Here is a 24,375-nt window from a genome sequence, read left to right on the forward strand (position 1 = left end):
AATGGCCTTTCTCTGGATATTTCTTTAGGATCAGCAAGCAAAAGGCATTAGGAAAGAAAAATCATATTTGATTTTTAAAGTGGCAACTGCAAATGGTGTGAGGGAATTCCGTGTTTGTTGTCTCTCTACAGTCTTCAGAGAACATATATTTTGTTTACAAGGCAAACCATTTACAAATGCCAAACCCTGCAAATTCTAGCTGGAATGAGACCAGGAAATATCTCCACTGCAGTTTACCCATGTGGGCCAGTTCTGCCAGAGACTGTCCATCCTGCAGAGACAGCCTCTGCTCATATACACATAACCATTCATATACATGGTCCTGGACGTGGCAATGCATACCCTATGTTACAACTCAGATGTTCCCAGAAATAATTTGCTGTGTGTTTTTAGTCCAATAATTTAATGAGTTAAGACATTTCTGGCTCCATGTGCTCCTCACTCCCATTTACTCCAGCCTGCGTCAGAGTACACACCAGCCAGCTGGACGAGCCACCCCTATTTTAGGCAGGGTGCAGTCTGAGTGCATGTGATAGTATGGATAGAATTTTGGTACCACCTCATGATCCTGAGAAGGTAAACTACAGCCTTAGAATTCCTGTAACTACAAATATAATGAAGAAAGCTGACTTTCATGGAACTGGCAAACAAGCTTCTTCTCACCTTCCCAACCCAGGACAGCCACACAAAGGTTGGTCCAGCCATAGGCTGCAGTAGCTCCTTGGCTGGCTCTGGGTCTTACCAAGTCAGTTTGTCACTGTCATGTCAGTTCTCACTGATGTGGTGAGGGCATTTGAGATGAGCAACATGACAGCTCATCCACGATGAAGCAACATTGCCAAGGCATTGCTGAAATAGTAGCCAGCATGGTGACTGAAATACTTCTTAGTTCCTCTAAACTGCAACAAAGACCATTATCTTTCAGAATGAAACCTCTCCTTTCTGCTTTGAATTGGACCACCTTATGCTAACATTACAGAAGCGGAAAGGAAACAGTTTACCAATTACAGAATAGAGTGCATGTTCAGCCACCCGATGACAAGATGCTGCTGTCAGCGACACACGGCCACTAATATGCCTGATGGTATTCACACACAGTGCCTTTCTCTTCCTCTACGCCCCTGGCCAGGAGAGCAGGTCCTGGATGAGAGGAGCTCATCCAGGGCCTGGTGAGCCATGGAGGAGATGTGTATGGCTCAGGACGGGCCCACCACGGCTCCCTTCTGCAGCCGGGTACGCGACCCCAGCATCGCACCTCACATCTGCTTGGGTTCGCAGGTGAACCAGCCTTGCTTTAGCTTGCAGGGAAAGCGTGTTTGTGGGGCCGGCACTCAGCTGCCCTGAGTGGGGCAACCTTCGGGCCACGGCCGCAGCACTCGGTCAGGTTGCCCGCGCCTCAAATCGTGGCCAAGAAGGAAGGTCCCTCCGAGGGCACAATGCGGGCAGTACCCCGGGGTCCTGCTCCTCAGTCCCTACTTGTCCCCGTCACAGCCACACTGCTCGTGCGACCGTGCCGGATCGACCGCGCGAGACTGCCGCTGCTGGGGAGGGGTGAGCGACCTCCCTCGGAGGACCGGAGGCGGCTGCAGGAGCCGCTCTGTCCCCGCTCTCCCGGCGCTCTGTGGTTTAAGATGGCGACGGGGGCTGAGGGGGCGAGTTCGTGAGTCCCAGGCCGGAGCGCCGCGGGGACCGGCGGGGGCGGCAAGGCGGGCGGGAGCCGCCGGGCCGGGCCGGGCCGCGGCGCGCCGCGCCGGGGGGAGGAGCGGGAGGCCGCCTGCCGGGCCGGGGAGCAGCGGCGGCATGTGAGCGCGGGCCGCGGCCGGGAGCGCGGCGATGGGGCAGCAGGTGGGCCGCGTCGGGGAGCCGGGCGCCGGGCTCCAGCACCAGCCGCCGCCTCAGCAGCAGCAGCCGCGGGGACTGCGGGGTAGCAGCGCGGCCAAGCCGGCGGGCCGCCGGCGGGAGGCTGCCGGGCGCACCGCCGAGGGAGGCTTCAATATCTTCACCCAGCACGGTGAGGGGCCGGGGCTGGGGCCGCGCCGCCGGGTGGGTGGAGGGCCGCGGCTCGGGGGGCGCCCGCTTGCCCTCGGCTTCGGCCAGAGGGTCGATCGCGGGGCTCGGGGGAAAGGGGCGAGATCGCCCTTCCTCCCCTGCCTCCTTTGTTGTTGTGGGTTTAACTGGGGGAGGGGAGAGGTGCGGGGCGAAGAGAGGCGCCTCTCCCGGCGGGGGGAGCGGGGTAGCCCCGCCACCGTGCCACGTCCCGGGGGACACTTGCCTCGGCCCAGCACGGAGCCTGGCAGCGGGGCCGGAGGAACTTCCCCCGGAGCTGGGACTCCCCGGCATCTGCGGCAGCGAGGTGGCACCACCGGGAATCAAAACTCGCAGTTCTTGGCGGCTGTCAGTGCGGCGTTTCCTAGCTCTGGTTTTATTTACAAAGGTAAACTGTACATGTGCTTATTTACTGGGGCGCTTGTAACTTGCCCATCTACATCTGTAAGTCTCTGTTGTTGTATAGCTCCTGACAGAGCAAACGATTTTGTTTTGACTGGGGTGTTACAGCTGAAATCTCCTTCTCTGTTTAAGTTTTTCCCTGTCCACATCTATTCTTATTCCTGTAAACTGATACCAGAAATGTTTAATGCAACACGATCAGTTTCATTAATCTCTCTTAGGAGGACCCCACAACTTCAAATTCCCCTTTGTAATTATGTGGAATTTTGTTGTTGTTGTTTTTTTATCTGTCTGGCAACACCTTTATATAATGCACAAGTTTTGGAAGGTATGATCAACTGAAACCTGTCTGCTCTGACAAGCATGTTGAGAATAGATGCGTGGATGCATCTCTAATCCTAAGGAGCTGAATCTGCTATGGAGAGTGTGACTGGTTTGGCTTTAGGTGGAGAGATATGTCAGTGTTTATAGAGCAAACTTTTTCTGACAATACATGTTTTCTTCTGCTCAATAGAATGAGCATAGGCAAAAAGATTAAGGAACATGCAACCAGCAGTCTAAATGTAAATATCATCAGCTGTGACTGCTGACACATAAGTATGAATCAAAACAAGAGTGCACCAATATATTTGGTTTTTAAAATCTCAGTCTTACAGCTTTTGAGTTCAGGGAGTGGTATCAACTTTGAAATCAAAACAGAACTCTGAGCTTGCTGAAATGCCTGACCCTCTATTACTACAATTAAAACTAAGCATTTTATTGCATCCTTCAGACATAGTATCATCAACTTCATGTTTTACTCTGTTGTTTTTGTACTTTAAAAGTCTCTTTGGCAAAACCATTACTATAATAGACAAATACTGAAATGCACAATGTCAGGAGCAGAATTCAGAAGTTATGCATGTACCCCACTTCATTCAGGATGCTGAAGTCTACATCTTTAGACTTTAGAGCAAAACTGCTATCTAGACAAAATGCTAAGTATGACTGAGCAGGCAGGAGCACTCCTGCTAATGACAAATAGTCTCTTTTTGTGTTTTGGTACCAAGATGGCTATTTAGTTCTTGCTTTTATAAGGCAAGGACAGAAAGGGTGTTTGTGGGAAGTACAGTGCAGCATCTGGGGAACGTGCAGTTACTTCAGAATAACACAGTTGAGACCGACTCAAGCACATCTTTTCATTTATTGCTGCGTGTTTTAGTAGTAATTTAGTTTAGCATCCTAAATAAATTCTTCTAGCTCCTCCCTCTGCCCTACTAAATTTTAAAGGTAGATGGTAGAATTATTAACATGGAGTGGCAGGGAAATAGAGAGGAAAAGCTTTCTTAAGCATGCATGCGCACCAAGACAAGAAATTATGTGCTTTACCAGCCCTCTGCTTTGTCTTCCATACAACTCAAAACAAGAATGAGCCAGGGAAGTTAACACGCTCTGAATAAAACTGTTCAGGGGCATATAAAAAGAACATTTCTCTGTGATAACAATGACTGTATCTTTAAAAATATTTTCTCTACTATTTATATTGCTTAGTTTATCTGCTTCAGTGGTAAGGTGATTGATATAATTTTCATTAGGTTTTTGTTGCCTCTGTTATTTTCTTTGCAGACTGTAAAGGAAGATATGTCTATTGAAAATATGATACAGCTTTTTATTCTGTTAGGTTATGTAAAAGGGGTGTGTGTTTTTGGCAATCCAGTTTTTGAGTTTTAGAGCAGGCTTCAAACTGCTGTCTTGTTTTGGTGAGTACCTCAGCCGTGTTAAGTTGTTCCCTGATTCCATGCACATTTTACTAGAAATGAGTGAACAACTTGCTATTGATTATCTGTACCAAGTGCTAATCAAAGTTGAGCACCTATTTAAATACTTGTCTTGGGCAATAATAAATCATTTTTCTAATATTTCTGAATCTGGAGTTCACTTCCTTTCTCAGTTCTTTTCTTGTGATCCTCACTTCCCTTTCTGAGGGGATTTCTCAACTTCTATTCTTATTTTTCGTTTACTAACCTTGTTGTCCTGTTTTACTTAACCTAGCTTTTTGCTAGCCTTAAGTGCTACTCTTATTTTGCTGGGATGCTGTGCTTGCTGGCGATACTCCTTGATCTAGATTCCTGTTTTATAGTAATTTCTTTCTGAACCTGACCTTCCATTCTGTCTCTAGGATGTCTATTCACAGTATTTGAAAAATGATGGTAGAAGCACAGGATTATGAGTTAGCCCTCTTGGACCAGCGACTAAACCAGCCAGTCAAAGGATGAGCCTGGATTATCTACCTTCCTTGGCTTTTCTTGATAGTCATTTATTTAAGGAAGGCAACCTATTGACCTACAGGTGTAAATCTCTGCCTCAGCTCACATTGGCAGATTTCGTACTATACTATGAACCTTACTAAGCACTCTTGCCAAAGTTCATTTTAAATGGTTGCTTCTTCGGGATTTTTTATGAAAAGGGTGGAAATAAACAATATTTTCATCCTCAGACCCATATTACTACAGGATTTTGATTGTGTCAAATCAATAAAATGTAAAATCCCTTATGCTAGGCTGAGGCTCTTATGAAAACCTGAGATGAGCGTTTTCATGCAACTAACTTGAAATATAGTCATCCTTGAAAAATTGATAGATTGAGTTGAACCAGTTTGTCTCAAGCGTGTTTGCTGTGTTACAGCTGTGTAGGGAAAGCACTACAGCTATACAGGCACTACTTACTTCAGGATGTATTTTGGAAGAGGCAAGGAATTTGAAGATATTTTCTGCTTTATGGAAAGAACAAGGAAATCTGTGTTGTGGAACCCTGCTATTCTTTCATGAGAACAGACACCTAGACTGCTGGAGGCTTCCGTTTACCATAGTATTGAATTTTGTGAGCGCTGCTGCAAAGTTCAGCAGAAAAGTCCTAAGCAAGCTGATGGGACTGGTCTTGTTCAACATCTTTGTCGGTGACATGGGCAGTGTGTTTGAGTGCGCCCTCAGCAAGTTTGCCGATGACACCAAGCTGTGTGGTTCGGTTGATACGCTGGAGGGAAGGAATGCCATCCAGAGGGACCTGGACACGCTTGTGAGGTGGGCTGATGCCAACCTCATGAAGTTTAACCATGCCAAGTGCAAGGTCCTACACCTGGGTCGGAGCAGTCCCAGGCACAGCTACAGGTTGAGCAGAGAAGAGATTCAGAGCAGCCCTGCGGAGAAGGAGTTGGGGGTGTTGGTCGATGAGAAACTGAACATGAGCTGGCTGCAGTGTGGGCTTGCAGCCCAGAAACCAACCATATCCTGGGCTGGATCAAAAGGAGCGTGACCAGCAGGTCGAAGGAGGTGATCCTGCCCCTCTACTCTGCTCTCGTGAGACCTCACTTGGAGTATTGTGTGCAGTTCTGGTGTCCTCAACATAAAAAGGACATGGAACTGTTGGAACAAGTCCAGAGGAAGGCCACAAGGATGATCAGGGGACTGAAGCACCTCCCCTTTGAAGACAGGCTGAGAAGGTTGGGTCTGTTCAGCCTGGAGAAGAGAAGGCTGCATGGAGACCTCATAGGAACCTTCCACTATCTGAAGGGGGCCTATAGGGATGCTGGAGAGGGACTCTTCATTAGGGACTGTAGTGACAGGACAAGGGGTAATGGGTTCAGACTTTAACAGGGGAAGTTTAGATTGGATATGAGGAGGAAATTCTTTCCTGTTAGGGTGGTGAGGCACTGGAATGGGTTGCCCATGGAGGTTGTGAATGCTTCATCCCTGGCAGTGTTCATGACCAGGTTGGATGAGGCCTTGGGTGATATGGTTTAGTGTGAGGTGTCCCTGCCCATTAGAGGGGGGTTGGAACTAGATGATCTTAAGGTCCTTTCCAACCTTAACTATTCTATGATTCTGTGACTTTTAGGGAGGTACTCCTCCCCCTCTATTTGATCCTGGTATGGCCACATCTGGAGTACTTTGTCCGGTTCTGGGCTCCTCAGTACAAGAAAGACAAGAAGCTACTGGAAAGGGTGCAGTGAAGAGCCATGAGAATGATCAGGGTTTTGGAGCATCCTTCTGATGAGGAGAAACTGTGGGAGTTTTGCTATTTAGAGAAGACTGACAGGGGATCTTATGAATGCATGTAAGTATCTCAAAGGTGGGTCCCAGAGGATGGTGCCAGACTTTTTTTCATTGGTGCCCAGTGACAGGACAAGGAACAATGGCCATAAACTAAAGCACAAGAAGTTTCACCTCAGTGTGAGGAAGAACTTTATGTTGAGGGTGGCAGAGCACTGCAGCAGGGTGCCTAAGAACATTGTGAAGTCTCCCACCTGAACATGATCCTGTGTAACCTCCTCTAGGTGGCCCTGCCTTGGCAGGGGGGTTGGACTGGATGATCTCTAGACATCCCTTCCAACCCTACTTGTTCTGTGATTTGTTAGCCATGGAGCAGATCTCTCCAAAATGCAAAAAGATAGGCATAGATTTTGCAGCCTTTTGTAGTTAGCCCTTCCAAGAGCTCTTTTGTGAGCATTCCTAGCATGTAATCTGTGACTTACAAAAGCAAGCAATGGATCATCAAGCATGTTTGTTGCTAGTAATGTGCTAGAAAGGAAGAGTGTAAACAGAAGGATTATTCAAACACTAGTGTTCCCATGTGCACTGCATCAGAATTACTAGTACCACAGGCACAGTAACTCAGCACGGAGAAGCTGTAGAGAACACTAATTACGATCAAATATTTACATTTCAGTACAACCAGAAAATAAGTACTTGATCCCGTTACAGGATGAGCTCGTTTTCCTCTTTCAGAGAAGGAATAGAGGAGAGAACAAGAACTACGTTATCTCCTTATCCTTTCAGTAGTTTGTTTGAAGGAAGGGGTACAACTGATGACAACCAACAACTTCCAAGTTGTATGGAAGCTCCTTGTATGAACTCTGAACGGTGACATTCTCTAATTTTCTTTCTGAAGAGTAGATAACTGCCTGCTATACCAGGATATTCTTTGGAATGTTGTTAGCATGCTTTTCATCTCCAAAAAGACTTGCTGAGTGTTGTAGAAAAAATGCTGCAGGAAAATCAGATTATTTAAATCCTGGCTGGAAAGCCTTTGCAATACCTGTTTGCAGTACTGGTACAGTTGCCCTGGTGATATATTTTGGAGTAGCGGAAGACTCTGCCACACTTGAGCTTTTGATCCAGCAGGCGCAGGACATTTGTTCCCTGTTTTGTTTTCTAGAGGAGGAGTTTAGCAACCTTTTACTATGTGTATCAAGGTCAGGCAAGATAAGGCTATACTTTTAAAAATAAAATTATCATTAAAGCTCCCCTAAGGCAGTTGGAGTGCTAAGCCACATGATAAAAATATTCTAAAGTAGGAAGAAGCATAAATAACACTGTCCCTTTGAAATTCGGTGAAATTGAAGGGCTGGATGCAGGAAAATGGAGAGAAAATAGGGTCAGTTTAACAACTGCACTTTGTGGGTTGCCTAAAACGTTCTTTAGTTTTCATCTCACTGAAATGCAGCAAGCTCAGGCCAGAGCTACTTGCCTGCAGACTTTCCTGTCAGTAAATGCTCTGTGCAGATGGAATATAATCACTGTATTCAGTGTGTGACTCTTTGTACTGTAAATCAGAAATCTTGTGGGACCATAACGTATAAATAACTCTTAACTAATTATTTGGGGAATAAAGGATAGTTCAGATAAATGTCTAGGGGAACATCTCCTGCAGAACATAAAATTGCAGGCATGTTCTGTGTTGCGTAATTTTCCATGATATCTAAATTGTTCCTCTAGATTCAGTTGCATTCAATACTCATTTTTATATCTTAAGTTGGGATTTTTGCATACTGCATTTTGCAAATGAGAAGACTCTGCCAACTGGATGGAAGGGACAATACAATACAGACTATTGATTGGTTCTAATTCCCGGCCTATCTGTATTTCCTATGTAATTTTCACATACACAGAGGACTGTTGTCAGAAAAAGGTAAGACTGAAATGAAACTACTTCAAAAGATGTTAGTCAGAACTAACTTAAAAATCAAATTTCAAAGCCCAGACAGCTCTCTGATTTCTCAGTTCTCCACATGTAGCAGATGGTGTGGTACAAGTTGTTCTAGCAATATTTCACAAACTTGCTATTGCATGCAAGTGCAATGTTTTGCAAAAAAAAAAATTGTGGGATTTTTTTTTTTTTTTGTGGAAATAGGGACATGGCCGAGTGAACAAATAGGTGGAAAGTGAACGTGTAAACTATAGGACACGCAAGCAAATTGTCGCAAGCAAATTGTCACAAGCAGCCTAAACTTTTTCAATATAGGAGGACTGACAGCTCACATTATTGGGAGTTTGAAGATAGTTGGACTTTCTCCTAGAGAAGCTGTAGGAGGGTTGGCTTCAGGAGTACTTTATGGCTGGTACTAATTACAGATTTTTGGGATAATAGGCTTGAAGTCATGTTTTCATTGGTGTTCAGAAGTGACCTGTTTTGTGACCCACTTATTTCAGCATATGTCATGTTTGATTGTTCTTAAAGCAGACCAGTCTTTGCTGAGCTAAAAGCGTACTTTTTAGGTCTGTATTTTGTAGATAAAACTAGAGGATTGTTAGTGTGGTTTATTCTAGCCCATTTCTCTTAGTTGTCACAACTTAATGTTTCCAGCATACTTATTATCCCTAAACTGTTTTCTAAGTACTGCTGACAGCTGACTAGTTCACACTTGTAAGAAACTATGTTAAAATCCAACTAACATAAACCAAGAAACAACAGTTTATGCTTATTCCAGTAGGGATGTGTGTGAAAGATACGCGAAGTTAAGTTTTGGCTAGTGACTTGCAGTTCATTTTTACCTCTTTGCATTCAAAAAGCCAAGAAATAAAAGATCACAAACTAAAGCTTCATCTACATTATAACTGTTTGAGAATCTGATATCCTAAATCACTGCTTGCCAAACGGTTAGTAGTTCTTTCAGCAGTATGTAATTATGAATGATGTAAAGCTTCGTAGCTGTAGTGCAAATGACTGGCTTTGCAGGTGAGTCTGCAAAGTAGGCATACAGGTTCCTTCTTAACAGCGTTCAGAAGCATGTTTACTGGTATAGAAATACTTTTAACAGTTTTTGGACCACCAGCAGTTTCTCTCTTCACACAGCAGGAAAGAAACAAAAGCTTGCGCTAAGTGCTGTAACACAGTTGAATTGCTGGATCTGAAGTAATGGCTTTTGGTAACTGCATCATCCCTCACATTTCACTGGTTTTGTGGTTATGAAATACTTTATTTTAAGGACTGATCTTGGTATTATCAATAGAAGCTATTCTCTCTAGAATAAGTGACTGTTACAAAACCATTGAGGCTTCCTGTTGGTAACACTCTAAACCACAACAAGCCTTAGTTATATTACCCATATCTGCTTAGGAAGTTTCATGTGCTTTGTGGGCTTTCTATAAAGACGTGCATCTCCTAATACAACTGCATATACTTCACTAAGAAGTGAACTGGTTTTATTTCAATCTTCTGCTGATCTTTGATGGCCATTTAAACATCTTTTAAGACTGAACTTTTTCAAGAAATTCCTTCTCTCCTGTGTCTTCCTACCAAATGTTGTTCTTAGGATCCTAATCTTCCATTAAAAATAATTGCATGTGTTAATGAACTTGGAGCTTCACTTACGTTGATTTGAAAGTATTCTATGACATAGTGATAGAATTGGGACTACAGTTATGTTAAGAAAAGTAGCTCTTCAGTGAAGGAAAACTCATTTTTTATAGGACATCCTCACTTTCTATAGGACCTTCATCCATTAATTTGATGTTACTGGTTTGGATTTTGGCTCTTTCCTGGTTGTTTTTTTTTGTGTGTGTGTGGTTGTTTTTTTTTGTTTGTTTTTGTGTGTGTGTTATTTAAAGCTATCTTTACTAAAGTGAAACTGAAGTGACACTAAAGTAGCTGTTTCTTGTTGCAAGCTATGTAGGCAAAAGCATAGGAACCATCTCCTGCTGCTGTTGGGGTCCAATTAGGAATCAAATTAAAGGATAGGAGGATGAGACCATTATGGATTTGTCACCCTGTGCACCTTGGTGTCTTATTTCTCTTTCCTTTCACCTACGATAATCCCAACAGCAAACAAGTGTGTGTCTGCTGTTCCTATCTGTCATCATCTCAACTAGGAAACATAGGATGAGCAGCTATGGAGAAAAGTATTCCAGAAAGACAAATAATGCTGGAGAGGAAAGAATGGGAATAAGGGAAGACTGGAAGAAGATAAAAGGGTAAAAGATGATCTTGCACCTTCTCCCTAATAGTGCATTTCAGTACACTGGAGACTGTATTTCAACTGTTCAACTTTGCAGATAATGTTTTAAAATACAATCTTGAGTATATTTAATAACTGTTAAATGAGACAGGTGGGCTTTCTAAACTGACCTGTCATAACTTGAAACTGGGTTACTGACTGATGTTCCTGTAATGGGCAGCACACCTGTTGGGGGAAGTACCCCCATATAGAATAGAATATTTCAATTGCAGAGGACCTTCAACGATCGTCTTACTCAACTGTGTGACTGAATCAGGGCTAAAGTAGCTGATTACTGATACCAGGCACAAAAAGATAAGTTCCAAGCTCCTGGAGCACAACCAGACGTTAATTTGCAGGACTGTTCGTTTTGGGAAGAAAAAACTCACCTAGATCCCTTTCTCCTGTTCCCTTCTTACCAGAGGTAGAATCAAGTGCAGTTGGAGAAAGAATACACATATACCCTCTTTAGAGTTCATACGTGGGATTTATAGTGGTTTGGCATGAGATTCCAGTAATTGCTTTTGTTGCAGGTTAAGTGTGCTCCACACCTTGGCTAATTTTGAAACAGGTTTCAGGCTTGCTTCTGGTTGAAATAAATGGTATTAATCTTATCTATTATGGTGGTAGGATGTAGCGTAGGTCATGAGGTGTTCTGTTTTTCAGATTCCTTATTCAGTTAGACCCATAATTTTTGGAAAAGTTGACTGTACAGTAATATTCCTGTACAGTAGACACCCCAAAACATACCGGAATTGCAGTGTGATGAGCCGTCCTTGTCACAAATCTGTGCACACTCCAACAGGGCCTAGCCTAGAAGCTTGTTTAAATATTACCATATTCAAGTAGATTAGTATTTCCTCCTACATTTACCCTAAACATTAGGGGTCTAAAGTTGTTTACAGAGCACAGATCTGTTTTCTAGGGAAAAACAAAATATTTGTACATTCATACTTTGTAGTCCAGTTGTGAAGATAACCCTTGAAATCCAAGCTGGAGTGTAAATTAATATAATAAGGCCTTCCTTAGCTTACACGGTCAGCTCAGTTTCTCAACATTATTTCAAAGCCTTTGCTGCCGAGGGTTCATTTTGCTAACCAGCAGTGTCACAGAGTTAACAAGACTGTTCAGTTTTGCTGCTGCTATTCAGGAACCTGTGGGAGGCTGTGCAACTGATGAGAATATCAATTCTGTGTTGCCACTTAGAAAAGCCAAGAGCAGAGGTAGAGACAAGATACAGCTATACTGCTATCTCTGAAAATTACTTAATAGAAGAAAACTGGAAAAAAATATTTAGAGCTCACCTATTTATGAAACTACAGTGACTGCTTATTCAAACTTTTAAAAAGTTGATACAAATTATATTATCTGGGCAGGGTGAAATGGACCCTTCTCAAGGCTGTGGATAACCTTGAAGATCTTTTGAAACAGTGGCATAGCTTCCTTCCTCCATTATGTCACTAAATGCAGCAGAGCTTGAGTTTATACTGCTCTGAGCTATATTGCATAAACAGAGACTTAATGCTTGTATTTAACACAGTTTTTTCTTAGAGCACAGGTTTGTAATTTTAAAGCTTTCTTCATGTCTACTGTTCACTTCCCTACAAGTGAAAAAGAAACTGTCCTTTCAGAGCTGATCTGTGGTTCCTTTTCTTCTACAAAATTTTTTCATCTGTAAACTACTCTTAAAATGGGCAGCTCTCTCACTCAGAATTAAGATACTGAAATTAAAATAGCAAATTCTTAAAACTTGAACTTTAAACTGCTGAATGTCCTACATGCACTTTTTAAAATGTTGTTAATAGAGTCAAGCCTTGGTAAGGTTACTCTTTGACACTTTTATCAAAACATAAAGGCTGTGGTACAGGCATTGGAGATGCTCTGAAAGTTGTTTCTTTGATCGCTTCATGGTGATATCAGGCAGTTCTGGTTTGTCTGCAAACCTGCTTTTTTACTGACTGGATTGGCATCAAGTAAGCCATGATGAGATTTGTCATTTGTGGTAGTAACATATATAAACAGTAAAAGCCCCAGAGAATTCTTGTGCTTTCTCCTGACTAGGAAGATGAGTGGGGTTTTGGTAGGTTTTGTCATCTTTTTTCAAGGCAGGGAGATGCGTACATTTTACAGAGGAAGAAGGGATGAGCAGTGCTTTTGCAATTGGTATCACTGTAAAACCTGTGCTCTGGCCCAGTTACCCAGGGAAGCACAGTGAAATACCTTTTTCACTAATCATAAGTTGTATGCTTGTTATTCAGGATAATCATTGGCCTTAATTTTGATTTATGGCTCTTTTTAAAAAAAATCCCAAGAGTAAACAGAGAAAGGAGAGCTGCTTTATCAGATTAAAAAGTCCTTGTCTGGAGATCCTTAGAAAATGGTATGTAGTGTCTTGCAGTGCTAGTATTTCAAGTTATATTTAGGGTTTTTTTCTTCAGGATCTTAAAAAAGCCTGTGGATGTTAAGGTTTGCGCATAGCTGTGAGGGAGGAGCTGATTGTTCATGTTATAAGAAACTGAGATCTTATTTTTGAGAGATAGAATACATGAGTCTGATATAAACTACAGAAAAACCAACTAGCCCACTTTTTGTAACTTTTTCTTCCAGAGGTTCATTGATGGCTTAGGACTGATGTACAAAATAAGTAGACACTCAGATGATTTGAGTAGCCTGCCAGAGATATGCTGTGGAACAGAAGTCTGGGAGGTTTAATTCTTGCTTTTGTCATAAAAACACTAAATCTGTTTTTGTTAGAAAACATTCATTTTCTGGTTTTAGATCATCATAATTATATTTAATTGCTTTAGGGGTAAAATATTTGAAAGAGGGCACTACCCTCTAAATCAGCTCATTTAATTGTGTGGTAATTTAGCACTTAGTTGGGACTACAGATATGCTTTGAGAAGTTGAAATAGGACACACCTTAACTCTGTCAAAGCTAAATTTGTGTGTGGTCTTCTATCATAACTCTTTCTTTTGTTGATATGAATAAGTCTATAGCTTCCACCTATATCTTGTCAAATGGTTAAGCTGAATTTGATTAAGACAGTATGAGATGTGTCTCTTCATCAGCGCACAAATTTACACCATAAGGTGCAATGACTTTTTTTGCATGCTGTGTTAGAGTTTCTGCCACACATTTTTCTCATTTTAGGGGCTGGTGGCAAACCGTGTAACTGCTCCTAGGTGCAGCCTAGCTCTAGAATAGTGCTCAGCTGGCCTCTCAGTACCTGCTCACCACAGGTGGATGGGTTAGCCCTAGTATTATGCTTGTTGGCTTGTGGGCTGTGGAAGTTGGCATGCCTTAAGGCAACATAGACTGTGTAGACTCCGGTAAGCCAATTATTAGCATGAATTCTGTTGTGCATCAGCTGTTACAGAACTACACTGCAGCTGCTATGCATGAGGTATTGCTAGTAAGTATTTTGTTCCTGAGCAAGACCAGCACTTTACTACAAGGAACCTTTTAGACAGCCTTTCCAGTTTCTCTAGCCTTCCTCTCTCCACACAAAGCTTATCACCTTCTTTTCGAGCCAGGAAGTAGGCTTTGAAACACGCACTGTATTGACAGCAGGGAGCAGGTGAGAATGAGAGAGAGCAGCCTCACGCTGGGCAGAACTACCACGTTAGCTGAGGAGCCTGGGCAGCACGCAGGAGGCTCTGTCAATTTAAAGTAGGAGGAGAAAGATCGATCGCTGCTTCTTACGGAGAACACGATTTTCCAGCCTACCACGAGAGGGTGATACAAACCTTTGGCTTAATTTAACCACTGCTAAAGGGTTTTTCTGTTAGGAAAAGTGGAGTGTGTTATTCAACATTCCTGGGTTACAGGGAAGAGTGTTTTAAGTAACTGTTGGTTTATGAAAGCAGGCGAGATCCACATATCAAAAGGCAGATGTAGCTATCTTAAAATACATATTTATTTTGCTTTTGACTTTAAGAACTGAACTGCTTCCTTTTTAGTTGTTTTGTGTGTGTTGGGCTTCGTCCTAACTTCATCTGCCAGCAAGAGAAATTTTCCAACTTATGTCCTAGTATGCAAGCAACTTTTCATGCATGAGAAGATGTTAAATCTGATACTTCTGCTAGGCAATCTGAGCCCTCAAATTAAGAGTCTTATTGCTTCTGTGCACTTCTCATCTGTAAAATGGCAATAATGCTGTCTTTGTTTATGGAGATGTTTAGGCTTTTGCATAAACAAACACAGAAAAGTTGTCTGCAGGCTAAATGTTCAGTCATGCACTCTTGTCTCATCCTTTAGGCTGTTAGGGAAATGTGTTTGTTGTGTTTCTAGCTTGTATTTCAAAACACTTGCTGCATGGTAATAGGTCTGAAAGAAGGTCAGTGCTTGTGTTAATTGTTTGGCTTGCCTTGAAATGGAAGCTGAAAACAGTGTACTTTGCTGAATGTTATCTATCAAGCATCCATAAAGAGGCTGATGCTACAGAGAATTAGCAACACATAGCTTTAGTTTACTGTCTTTGGTTGTTTAGCAGTAGAGCAATACAAACAGAGTGAATTGCAGTAAGCATTCATGCACTTAGGTTGTTGGATGGGAGACAGGGTCTCTGCAAAGAGATCCCAGATCTGGTGTACCGAGTTTAGACATGTAATTACAAGAAAAATGAGATCACCTGACACTACCATGGTGTTCATCATTGACTGCTCAGCTGTGGGGTAGTTAGACTGAATTGGGATGCATTTATGTTTCTCTAGAAGTCAGTTATTTCTTTTAAGATTAATCAGTGACAGGCTGCATTGAAAGAAACAGGTTAACCAGTCCTAAAACACAGACTGCTACAAAGGAGATAGGAATTTTTTTTTAAATACTACCAAGGTAGACTTTGTCTTGAATGCTATCATGTAAAAAGCAAAGGCATGAGGACTTCTGGTATGCTGTAGTTGTCCTTCTTCCCTCCTCTTCCTCCTCCCCCCCCCCCCCAAGTCTGCTCAGGCATAGTGGTGCTTCATATTCCTAAACCGAAGGTTACCCTTCCAGGGATCACTCTTGTGCTTTGAGATAATGATCCTGTGTATTGCAAACAAGTGTGATTCCATGGTGAATACTGTATAAAAGAAGGTTGTCTGAGGCTTAAAGAGAAACAGAAATAACTGTCCAAGAATTGGTGCCAGGTGACAAATTAGGAAAAACTATTTCCTTTCTCATGATCATTTAGTGTTCTTACTCAGCTGCCTTTGTCTTGATTTGGAGCCATCTCTCTTATGAAAATGAAACAGGTGATGCACAGTAGTTTTCTATCTGTCTCTCTGCTCTTGGGGAAATATTTTGTTCCCAAATTCCTTGCCTTTGCTGACAGACAAAGGATGTAGGCTCTAAAACCAGGAATACAGACATGCAGGAATTGGAGAAAATGATTTCTCCCCATGAGGGTAGCATCTTTGTTTAAATATAAGAAAATGAAATACTGATGTAAAAAATCCCTGCAGTTAGAAAACTATTTTCTGTAGTGGTTAGCTGTTTAATCTATTTTGGTCTAATTTCACACACACTGGTAAGTAGTAAGTTTATAAAAGGAAGACAGTGTTTTATCATACAGGTGAGTGGCATGAGTACACAAGATGGTTTATGCAGCAGGTCTCTAGTGGAACTGCTGATGCAGACCTCTATCCACAGGGCCATGCTTTCTTTTACAAATTTGACTGCAGGGGCTTTCTGTTATACTTGAATTTATAACAGATTTTCTTCCCCTTTTTGATGCTGGAACTTAAAGCTGTTTTAATCCTACTTAATTAGTGTGAGGAAATGTAGGAGTTTTTGTTTAGAGAACATTGGTAGCTGAGACAGTAGTGGTTTTAAAAGTGTTTTGTGTCTTCATATTGGAAGTGTTATTCATTACTTGGAGAGGTACTGTAAGGGGTTTGTAAGGAAAGCCTTAAGTATTGCGCTTTAAGGAGGATGGGTGATCCAACACCAGTTTGAGTCCTGCTCAGCCATAGCTTCCAGTCTGATACTTAGCAAATGACTTTGTTTCTTTACCTTAGACCTTCTTCTGCACAGTACACATTTTACCCTGCTCTGTATTACTGTCAAAAGAATAAAATATCAAAACTGTGAGGCACTCGATATATCAAGTGCTACGAAAATATCCCATGTAGTATCAAGTCATAATATTAGCCCTGACTGAGAATGTTCTGCAGGCTGTGAATTTAATGCATGTGAGAATAAGCATTTACTGCTGGTGAAAAGTACAGCATGGGTAGTACTAGCGAAGGTAGTCACCCACAAAACGGGTATGGCCTCAGCAGAAGCCTAGGATCCAATACATCATCTTTCTCTTTTGTCCTTAAATTACTAACAAAGTGTTTCAGCAAAAATTGTGGATCTTACTGTTTAGTTGTAGTCATCTGAGAAGGCTACATGGTTACCTACTAGAGGATTTGAAAATAAATTTTATTAGAATTCATGTCCTCATTGGAAAAAATGTCATTGCATCTCATCACAAATCTGGAGAACAATTATCTACTTAGAAAAGCTTCACTGTTGGGGATGAGATACTCATGCTGCTGAACAGGCATATAACTGCGTGACGCATGTGCTCACTCAACTTTGTTAGCACTCTTGTAATTTTAAATCTGAAAAAAACATGACAGCACATCTCGGGTCTGGTCTCTGAGGAGGATTGTGTCGTACTTTCAGCAGCATGCTTCCAAGGACAGCTGCACAGTTAGCATTCATGCCTGCCAGGGTCTGTGCTCTCAGCAGTGATCCCCACCCCAAATCTCCAGACAAAACCAGGAGATGAATCTCAACAGCTGCAGAAGGCTCAGTTTATGAATCTTAATTAGAGTAAGGAGCTATTTGAAGTGTTTCTTTACATATTTCTCTAACGATGGTCATAAGGGCTACACATTCCCATTCAAGTTGTCAAGATAATGCTAACCTCTTTATAGAGGTGGACATCTAGTGGTCTGAGTCTGTGTGGATGCTGTGTCCCTCTAAACATAACTGATGCTCAATAGTGTTTTTTCCTTTGCTCTGCCAATGTGCTCTCAGTTCTCCTCATTTTCCCCTGCCCAGGTTGCACCTTTTTTTTCAGTTGTGTTTTTTCTGTGAGAGTAGCTACCACCCTTATGTGATGTACTGCTTTCATAACATTGGCAAAGCACCCAAAAAAACTGGTTTGAGACCTCCACACCCAGACCTGAATATTTTTCCTCCTCAGTTTAAAGCTGAACTAGGTGTGAATTTGAAGTTGGATAACCAATGACCTGCATTTTATGTATTTGTCTTAGATTACAGCAGCCACATTCATATATTAAGAACAAAGCCAAGGATGTTGGTTTCCCAATAATTATATTGTACCTGTCATTATGTAGGAAGCCCTGCCCTTTCTTTAGAAGTGAAATCATTAGATTCCATGTATTTTAATTGGGTGAGTCATTTCATTTCAGTCCTGCTGCTAGAGCATGTGCCTGTTGTGTCTAATATAATTTCCCCTTGATGGGGCCAACAGTAGCAGTACCAGTATCATGAAGTCTGTTATAAATAATATGTCTGCAGTGTTCACAATACATTATTTCTGAAGCTTCACCATGAGTTTTCAAAGCCAGAATACTTCCATTATTTATTTTATTTTCCTATGATGGAGAGGGTTATAATTTGAACTAAACTTTTACAAGAGAGAGCCTGTTTGTATCCTGGTCATCTGAATTACAATGAGTTGATAAAAACTTGTCAAAAGAGAAGCTTGTCACCATCACCACTATGCTGCTTCTTTACTGGTATTTGTTCTCATCTAGCTCTGTGGTGAGGCAGTCCAGGGAGCTAAACTGACAGAAAGCTCTGAAGTGTTCATTTGGTTTCCTGACATGGAGTAGTAAACACCAGATGAACATGGGTGTGAGCACTGAGCATGTGGGAAGCAGCAAAGGAGGCAGCTGGGAGAAGGGGAAACAACCATGGGTCTGGCAGCAGCTGCCTGCTGGGTTCACTCAGCCACATGCTCAGTCTGCACCCTCAAAACCTCAAAGTAGTTCAGCAGTTTTGTCTCTTGTGCCTGGGGAAGGGCTTTCATGAATCCAGTTTAGGATTACTTAAAAAAAAGAAGAAAACCACTGGAAACTTAATAGTCTGTACATATATACTTAGCACTGTAGCTCTTTAGCTAGGCTGCTCTCAGAAATGGGCCTCTGAAATTTGTCCTTTCAGAATCTTTGAAGTTCAGAAATGAGTTGACTGAGATGCTTAAAGAATTAAAGGCAGTTATCTCTTCATAACAGGTTACTTCCACAGGCTTCTAAGAATAGGGTCACCTCTTACCTGTTTTAAGGGTGGGCTTTTTTAACATGTATTTTACTTCTGTGCTTATTGAGTTCTTGGCTTTCTACAATGCTACACTTGTATGCCTTGAATGAAAATCTGATTATAACCCAGTGCTTGTGAGCAGCAGCTCTTCACTGCTGTTGCTGAGTTGGTGAGACTGACAGCTAAAGGAAAAGGCTGTCTGTCCTTCAAGCTGAACTAGGTGTGAACTTAAAAGTTGGATAACCAAATGGATTATTTGACCAGTATTTCTGCCAGCAGAGTCTTAGTTCTGTGACTAGATCTGTTAGTCCAGTTTCTCTAGTAATTAGGAATTAAGTTCTTACACTGGTAATCTGCTGTTGCATTTTAATTAGATACCCAGTTCTCAATACAGAAGTTTTACTGAACAGTCACATTTGACGTTACTGATAAGAGAACATGCCAACCTACATTAGTCAGTCCTTTTGAGGGTTGATTCTGCTTGTTGTATTTGATCATGACAATTTGACTTTTGCTATTACTCAGCTTTTCTAGCTTCAGAACCTGAGGTGTGACCCTGCATGTTTAATCTATTGGTCTTTTTAGTGGGGGTAAGAGTAGGGGAAGAAGGTTCGTACTATGTACAGATCTCTGCTGGATATTCTCCAGGCTCTCATCTTTGTATTTCAGTCACTCACTTGTGTGCTGTTTGTCTTTGTGGGTGCTTCAGAGGTTTTCCTTTTTTTTTGGGGGGGGGGGGGGGTGTGCTACAGCCAACCTGCTGCTCATGGTGAAAACATGACTTTAAGGGTGTTTGCCCAAGAATCTCTGCTGATGCTTCATGCTTGAGCTTTAGCATCCTTGGAGGAGCTTAAATGTGCTGGGTGCTTCCAGGTTTCTGTATTTCAGCTCTTGGTTCATTTTTTCAGGGACTGACCATGCAGGCTTTATGAAAATTTAACACTGTTATGCTTGTATGGTTTATTTTAGATTGTAAGAGACTTAAATCTCAAAGCAGTAGTATGTCCATATAAACATCTCCCCTTGCTTCACTTCCCTTACTGGTTTTGACAGTTTTGGTGTACGCTCAGTTCTATAAACTATACAGGAAGCTGTTACTTCTAAGCAGCCTATGCAGCACGTAGTTATATTGGCTTTAAGTGCTTAAAGTAGCTTGAAAGCAATGGGAAGACTTTCTGGTAATGATATAGATGAGCAGGAAACATGTCATTAATTCTTGAGACCCTTCAGATAACTTTCAAATATTAATTAGCTTTTGATTCTATAAAGTCCTTCTAAGCTGAAGGACCTATTTTAAACCTACATGGTACAGCAGTTACTGAAGTTACTCATATCTGCTTGTGGATGCTCCACTGCTTGCCAAATAGCAGTTCTTGAGGTATGTCTTGTGGTTTACCTGAAGGTACTTTTTCAAAGAAATTTCAGAGTTAAGTAATCTGTAACAACAGTGTGGAATTCCAATAAGGAAGTGTCTTAAAAGGCAGAGGTTTAGTGGCATCTTGAGAAGCTGGCAGTGATTGACTGTCTTACAGTAGTGCTAAGTAAGAGGTCTCTGTAAGGACGATAGAGAAGCCCTTGGCTGGAACAAGTTTCTGCATGGGATGGTAAATGTTCTGCTTTTTAACTACTGCTCTGAGAGCAGCTACAGTTACTTTGGAAACATGTAAATACAGGATTGCTGGAGATAACTGCTGTAAACAGTAGAAATGAAACTGAAAAATCTTATCCCAAGCTTCCAAAAGCTGCTTTAGTTTCGAGTACCTGAGCAGAAGGCAGAAGACAGCATTCTGTCCCTTTGTTTCAAGAGGCTAAGTTAGAGCTGAGTACAAGTTCATCATGCTTTTGGTTACTGAGGTATCCGATTTAGAGTAGATTTGTACTGCAAGAGGCTCAAGAGACAATGATTTTGAGGAGCATTTGCAGGACTGCCTGTTGTCTTGGCATTTCCAACTTTAAGATGGCTCCTAGCATGCTGCTACAGCCTAGTAGTGTGCTCTGGTCCCAGAGGAAGCCCTTAGTGTTGCTGATTCTTGAAGGGATACAATATAGCCTTGTGTAATCCAGCAGTCAGCTGTCCTGACAACCTACATAGGCCAGTAACAACTGGGAATGTTTTTCTGTGGAGAGGGAGGAAGAAGGAGTGAGGGGGAATGCTGTCAGATTAGGGGAGGAAAAAAATAAAATCTTAATTTGACAAGATAAGGAGAACTTTCTTGGCCTTTCAAACCAAAAGTTGTGGGCATGCTGCAAGCAAGTTCCCTTCTGGATGGCACAGTTAGACTTTGGTTTCAGTCTCAGTTCAAAATTTACTTCATAAGACAACACTCCTAAATTAAACAGCAGTTTTACGTATTATGGCACAACTGGCAAAAATCTTGCCATGAAACTGAGTGTAGCTTATTTAGTCATCTTGCACTTCATTAATTTCCCAAATCATTCTTAGAGTGATGGTGATAAGAGTACATGTACCATTCCTCCTATGGGCTGTAAGTACTTCTATAAGCAGTATGAATGGCTTGATTTCTCTGATTTTTGTAACTTAGACATTTTTGCCTTGTTTATGCATGTCATATGTCAGTGATATCTTGTATGAACTTGAATGTCAGTTTATATGTGTTTCTACTTGTCACTGCTACCATTGCTGCAGGTGTAAAAACTCTATCGGTGCCACAAGAAGCAAGGTAGTATTGAAGCATCCTCTCAGTTCATGGTGTGCTGTACTACTTGCCTCTATGGAAAAGTATGTTACTATCCATGGTAAAAAATCTACAAAACCTGATGTTCTAGATGGATGCAGTTTAGGAATTTATCAGTATTCTACAGATAGAGCTGAGTGAGCTGCAGTGTTAGACTTCCCACTGGGAATTTCCAGACTTTTTCCTCTTCCTTCCTCCCTCAGAATATGTATAGCAAATAGAGCAAATTAAGCTCTGGGGGTGGTGGCACCCAGAGGCAGAAACAGTAAGAGGCCAGAGTAACCTTCAGTTAAAAACAGCTGACAACATACTGACCAATCTTCCGAGCATCCCTGTCGTACCACCACAAATACTGGCAGCAGGAGAGATGTCTCAGACAGCTATGTCAGTATTAAGTGGGAGGAAGGCTCTTTAAATAGCTAGAGTGAGTCTTATTCCCTGACTGTGTCAACACTGAGTTGTTATTTCATGCTCTGAACAGGAAAAATTAGTCAAGTAATTGTGTGGCAAGCAAGTGACAAAATGAAATAATTTTTTGCTTTTTCTAGTTGCTGAATCTGTTTTGGAAAGCAGCAGACACTTTGTCATTTTGCATTTCTAGTCAAAAACCTCCAAGCAATAGATGAATATCAGTACAAGACAAATAATTTTGTTAAAACTGGGGGAGTAGCACTCCATTGAGTCACTGGAGTAGTCCAAAACAACACTTGTCTATGTCTTGGTTTTGGAGTATCTGCATTTTGAGGGGGCTGAGGCAGCATTCATACCTTCCCTTCTCATTGTTAATGTTTGCATCCTTTTTGTCTAGTGTGCGTAATCCAGTCCTCAAAAGACTGCCTTACTCTTACACTACATAGTTTACATCATCTGTCTCTTCTTATTCCAGGTCAATAGAAGGTTTTGTGGTACTAATTCAATGGAATAGAATTTCAGTTAGTTAGGATTGCCTCAAAGCCCTTTATGATCCTAGATAAATCCATACAACTGTTTTCCTCTTCCATATTTCCCCAGCACAAAGAGGGAACATCTGTAGTTTTATAGAAAACCAGACTGTTGCTGTTCAGGTTAGCATTGAAAATTGGCAACAGTTCTTGGCTCTTGTGAGGATTTGCCTTTTGACAAATTATTAATCTGGAATTGCAGCTATCTCCTTTGAGGTTTCCTTGTCTATAGATCAGATTCTTCTTGCTAGCATAATTTGTGGTTAATCTAAGCATTTTCCATGCAGTTTCTGGCTGCAATCTAGTCAAAAGAGCAGTGTGCGCTCGCAGCCCAGAAAGCCAACTGCATCAAAAGAAGCATGACCAGCAGGTCGAAGGAGGCGATCCTACCCCTCTACTCTGCTCTGCTCCCGTGAGACCTCGCTTGGAGTATTGTGTGCAGTTCTGGTGTCCTCAACATAAAAAGGACATGGAACTGTTGGAACAAGTCCAGAGGAGGGCCACAAGGATGATCAGGGGACTGGAGCACCTCCCGTATGAAGATAGGCTGAGAAAGTTGGGTCTGTTCGGCCTGGAGAAGGCTGCGTGGAGACCTCATAGCAGCCTTCCGGTATCTGAAGGGGGCCTATAAGGATGCTGGCAAGGGACTCTTCATTAGGGACTGTAGTGATAGGACAAGGGCTAATGGGTTCAAACTTAAACAAGGGAGGTTTAGATTGGATATAAGGAAGAAATTCTTTCCTGTTAGGGTGGTGAGGCACTGGAATGGGTTGCCCAGGGAGGTTATGAATGCTTCATCCCTGGCAGTGTTCAAGACCAGGTTAGACTAGGCCTTGGGTGATATGGTTTAGTGTGAGGTGTCCCTGTCCATGGCAGGGGGGTTGGAACCACATCATCTTAAGATCCTTTCCAACCCTAACTATTATATGATCCTATGTGACCTTATGTTTCTGGGCAATACAGTCCCTTTTTTTTCCATACTGTTGTACTTTGTTTGCTTTACTGCTCTGAAAACTAATTAGTAGCAAAACTACAATCTACTGGATGCTTCTGCTCTGTCTGCATCCACACACATTCGGGTTTCCATTCTTCTGGAGTGTTTCTCCCCAGAGCCAATTACATGTGCTTTAACTAGTCTTCTAGTTCAGCAGTTTCTGTTGCAAAGTCATTTTTATCTTTTTTTTTTCTTTTAAGTGTTCTCACCATAGGATAGCAGTATCTGATGACTTCACAAGACCATACACTGAACGAAACACTTAACACGTAGTATACTGCTTGCTGGGATGCATTAATGCTTTTGTTTAGTGAAAAGGTGCTAGAAATGAATCAGCTGTCAAATAAGAATAAAGAAAATGTCTTCTACCCAACTTCTGAGTTTTTCTTCAATTCACCTGTTTTTTAATTAAAAGCTGCTATTGGTCTACGAAGCATGATGTGAAGAGGAAGAAAGCAAATACAAGATGATAAAGTTGCCAGTAATTCTAACTTAGAGACAGTAGAGATGAAAGTTGACTGAAGAATTGCATGAGGTTGCAGGTTTAAGTAGCAGAGGATTTAATGTAAACGTGTGGAAAGTGGTACACAGAGGAATACGCTTCTAGGTTTTGCATGCGAGGCATTTATCTCTGAGCTGGCTACTGTAATAATAGAAATAAGTCTTTGAGCTGTAGTAAGACTGTATCTTGTCAACATTGAGAATTAGAGTCTAAAAAGCAGGGTGTTAGGAATAGAAAAATATATAGTTCTGCCCCTGTACAAAGCTATGATTTGAAT

General features: G+C 41.9%; 1 protein-coding gene across 1 annotated transcript in view; it reads left to right on the forward strand.

The window, feature by feature from the left end:
• The first annotated feature begins 1,782 nt into the window (after window positions 1-1,782).
• The window catches only part of ABL2 (ABL proto-oncogene 2, non-receptor tyrosine kinase), a 52,145-nt gene continuing 29,552 nt past the window's right edge, over window positions 1,783-24,375 (forward strand). Inside the window, exon 1 of the mRNA XM_057427264.1 lies at window positions 1,783-2,011. Within this exon, the coding sequence (XP_057283247.1) occupies window positions 1,834-2,011 (178 nt within the window). The 5' untranslated portion in view covers window positions 1,783-1,833. The remainder of the gene's footprint in view (window positions 2,012-24,375) is intronic.

This window comes from Pezoporus wallicus, unplaced genomic scaffold (genome assembly GCF_028554395.1).
Source record: "Pezoporus wallicus isolate ANWC-B61680 ecotype Strahan unplaced genomic scaffold, APGP_CSIRO_Pwel_v1 scaffold_7107, whole genome shotgun sequence".
Lineage (NCBI taxonomy): Eukaryota > Metazoa > Chordata > Aves > Psittaciformes > Psittacidae > Pezoporus > Pezoporus wallicus.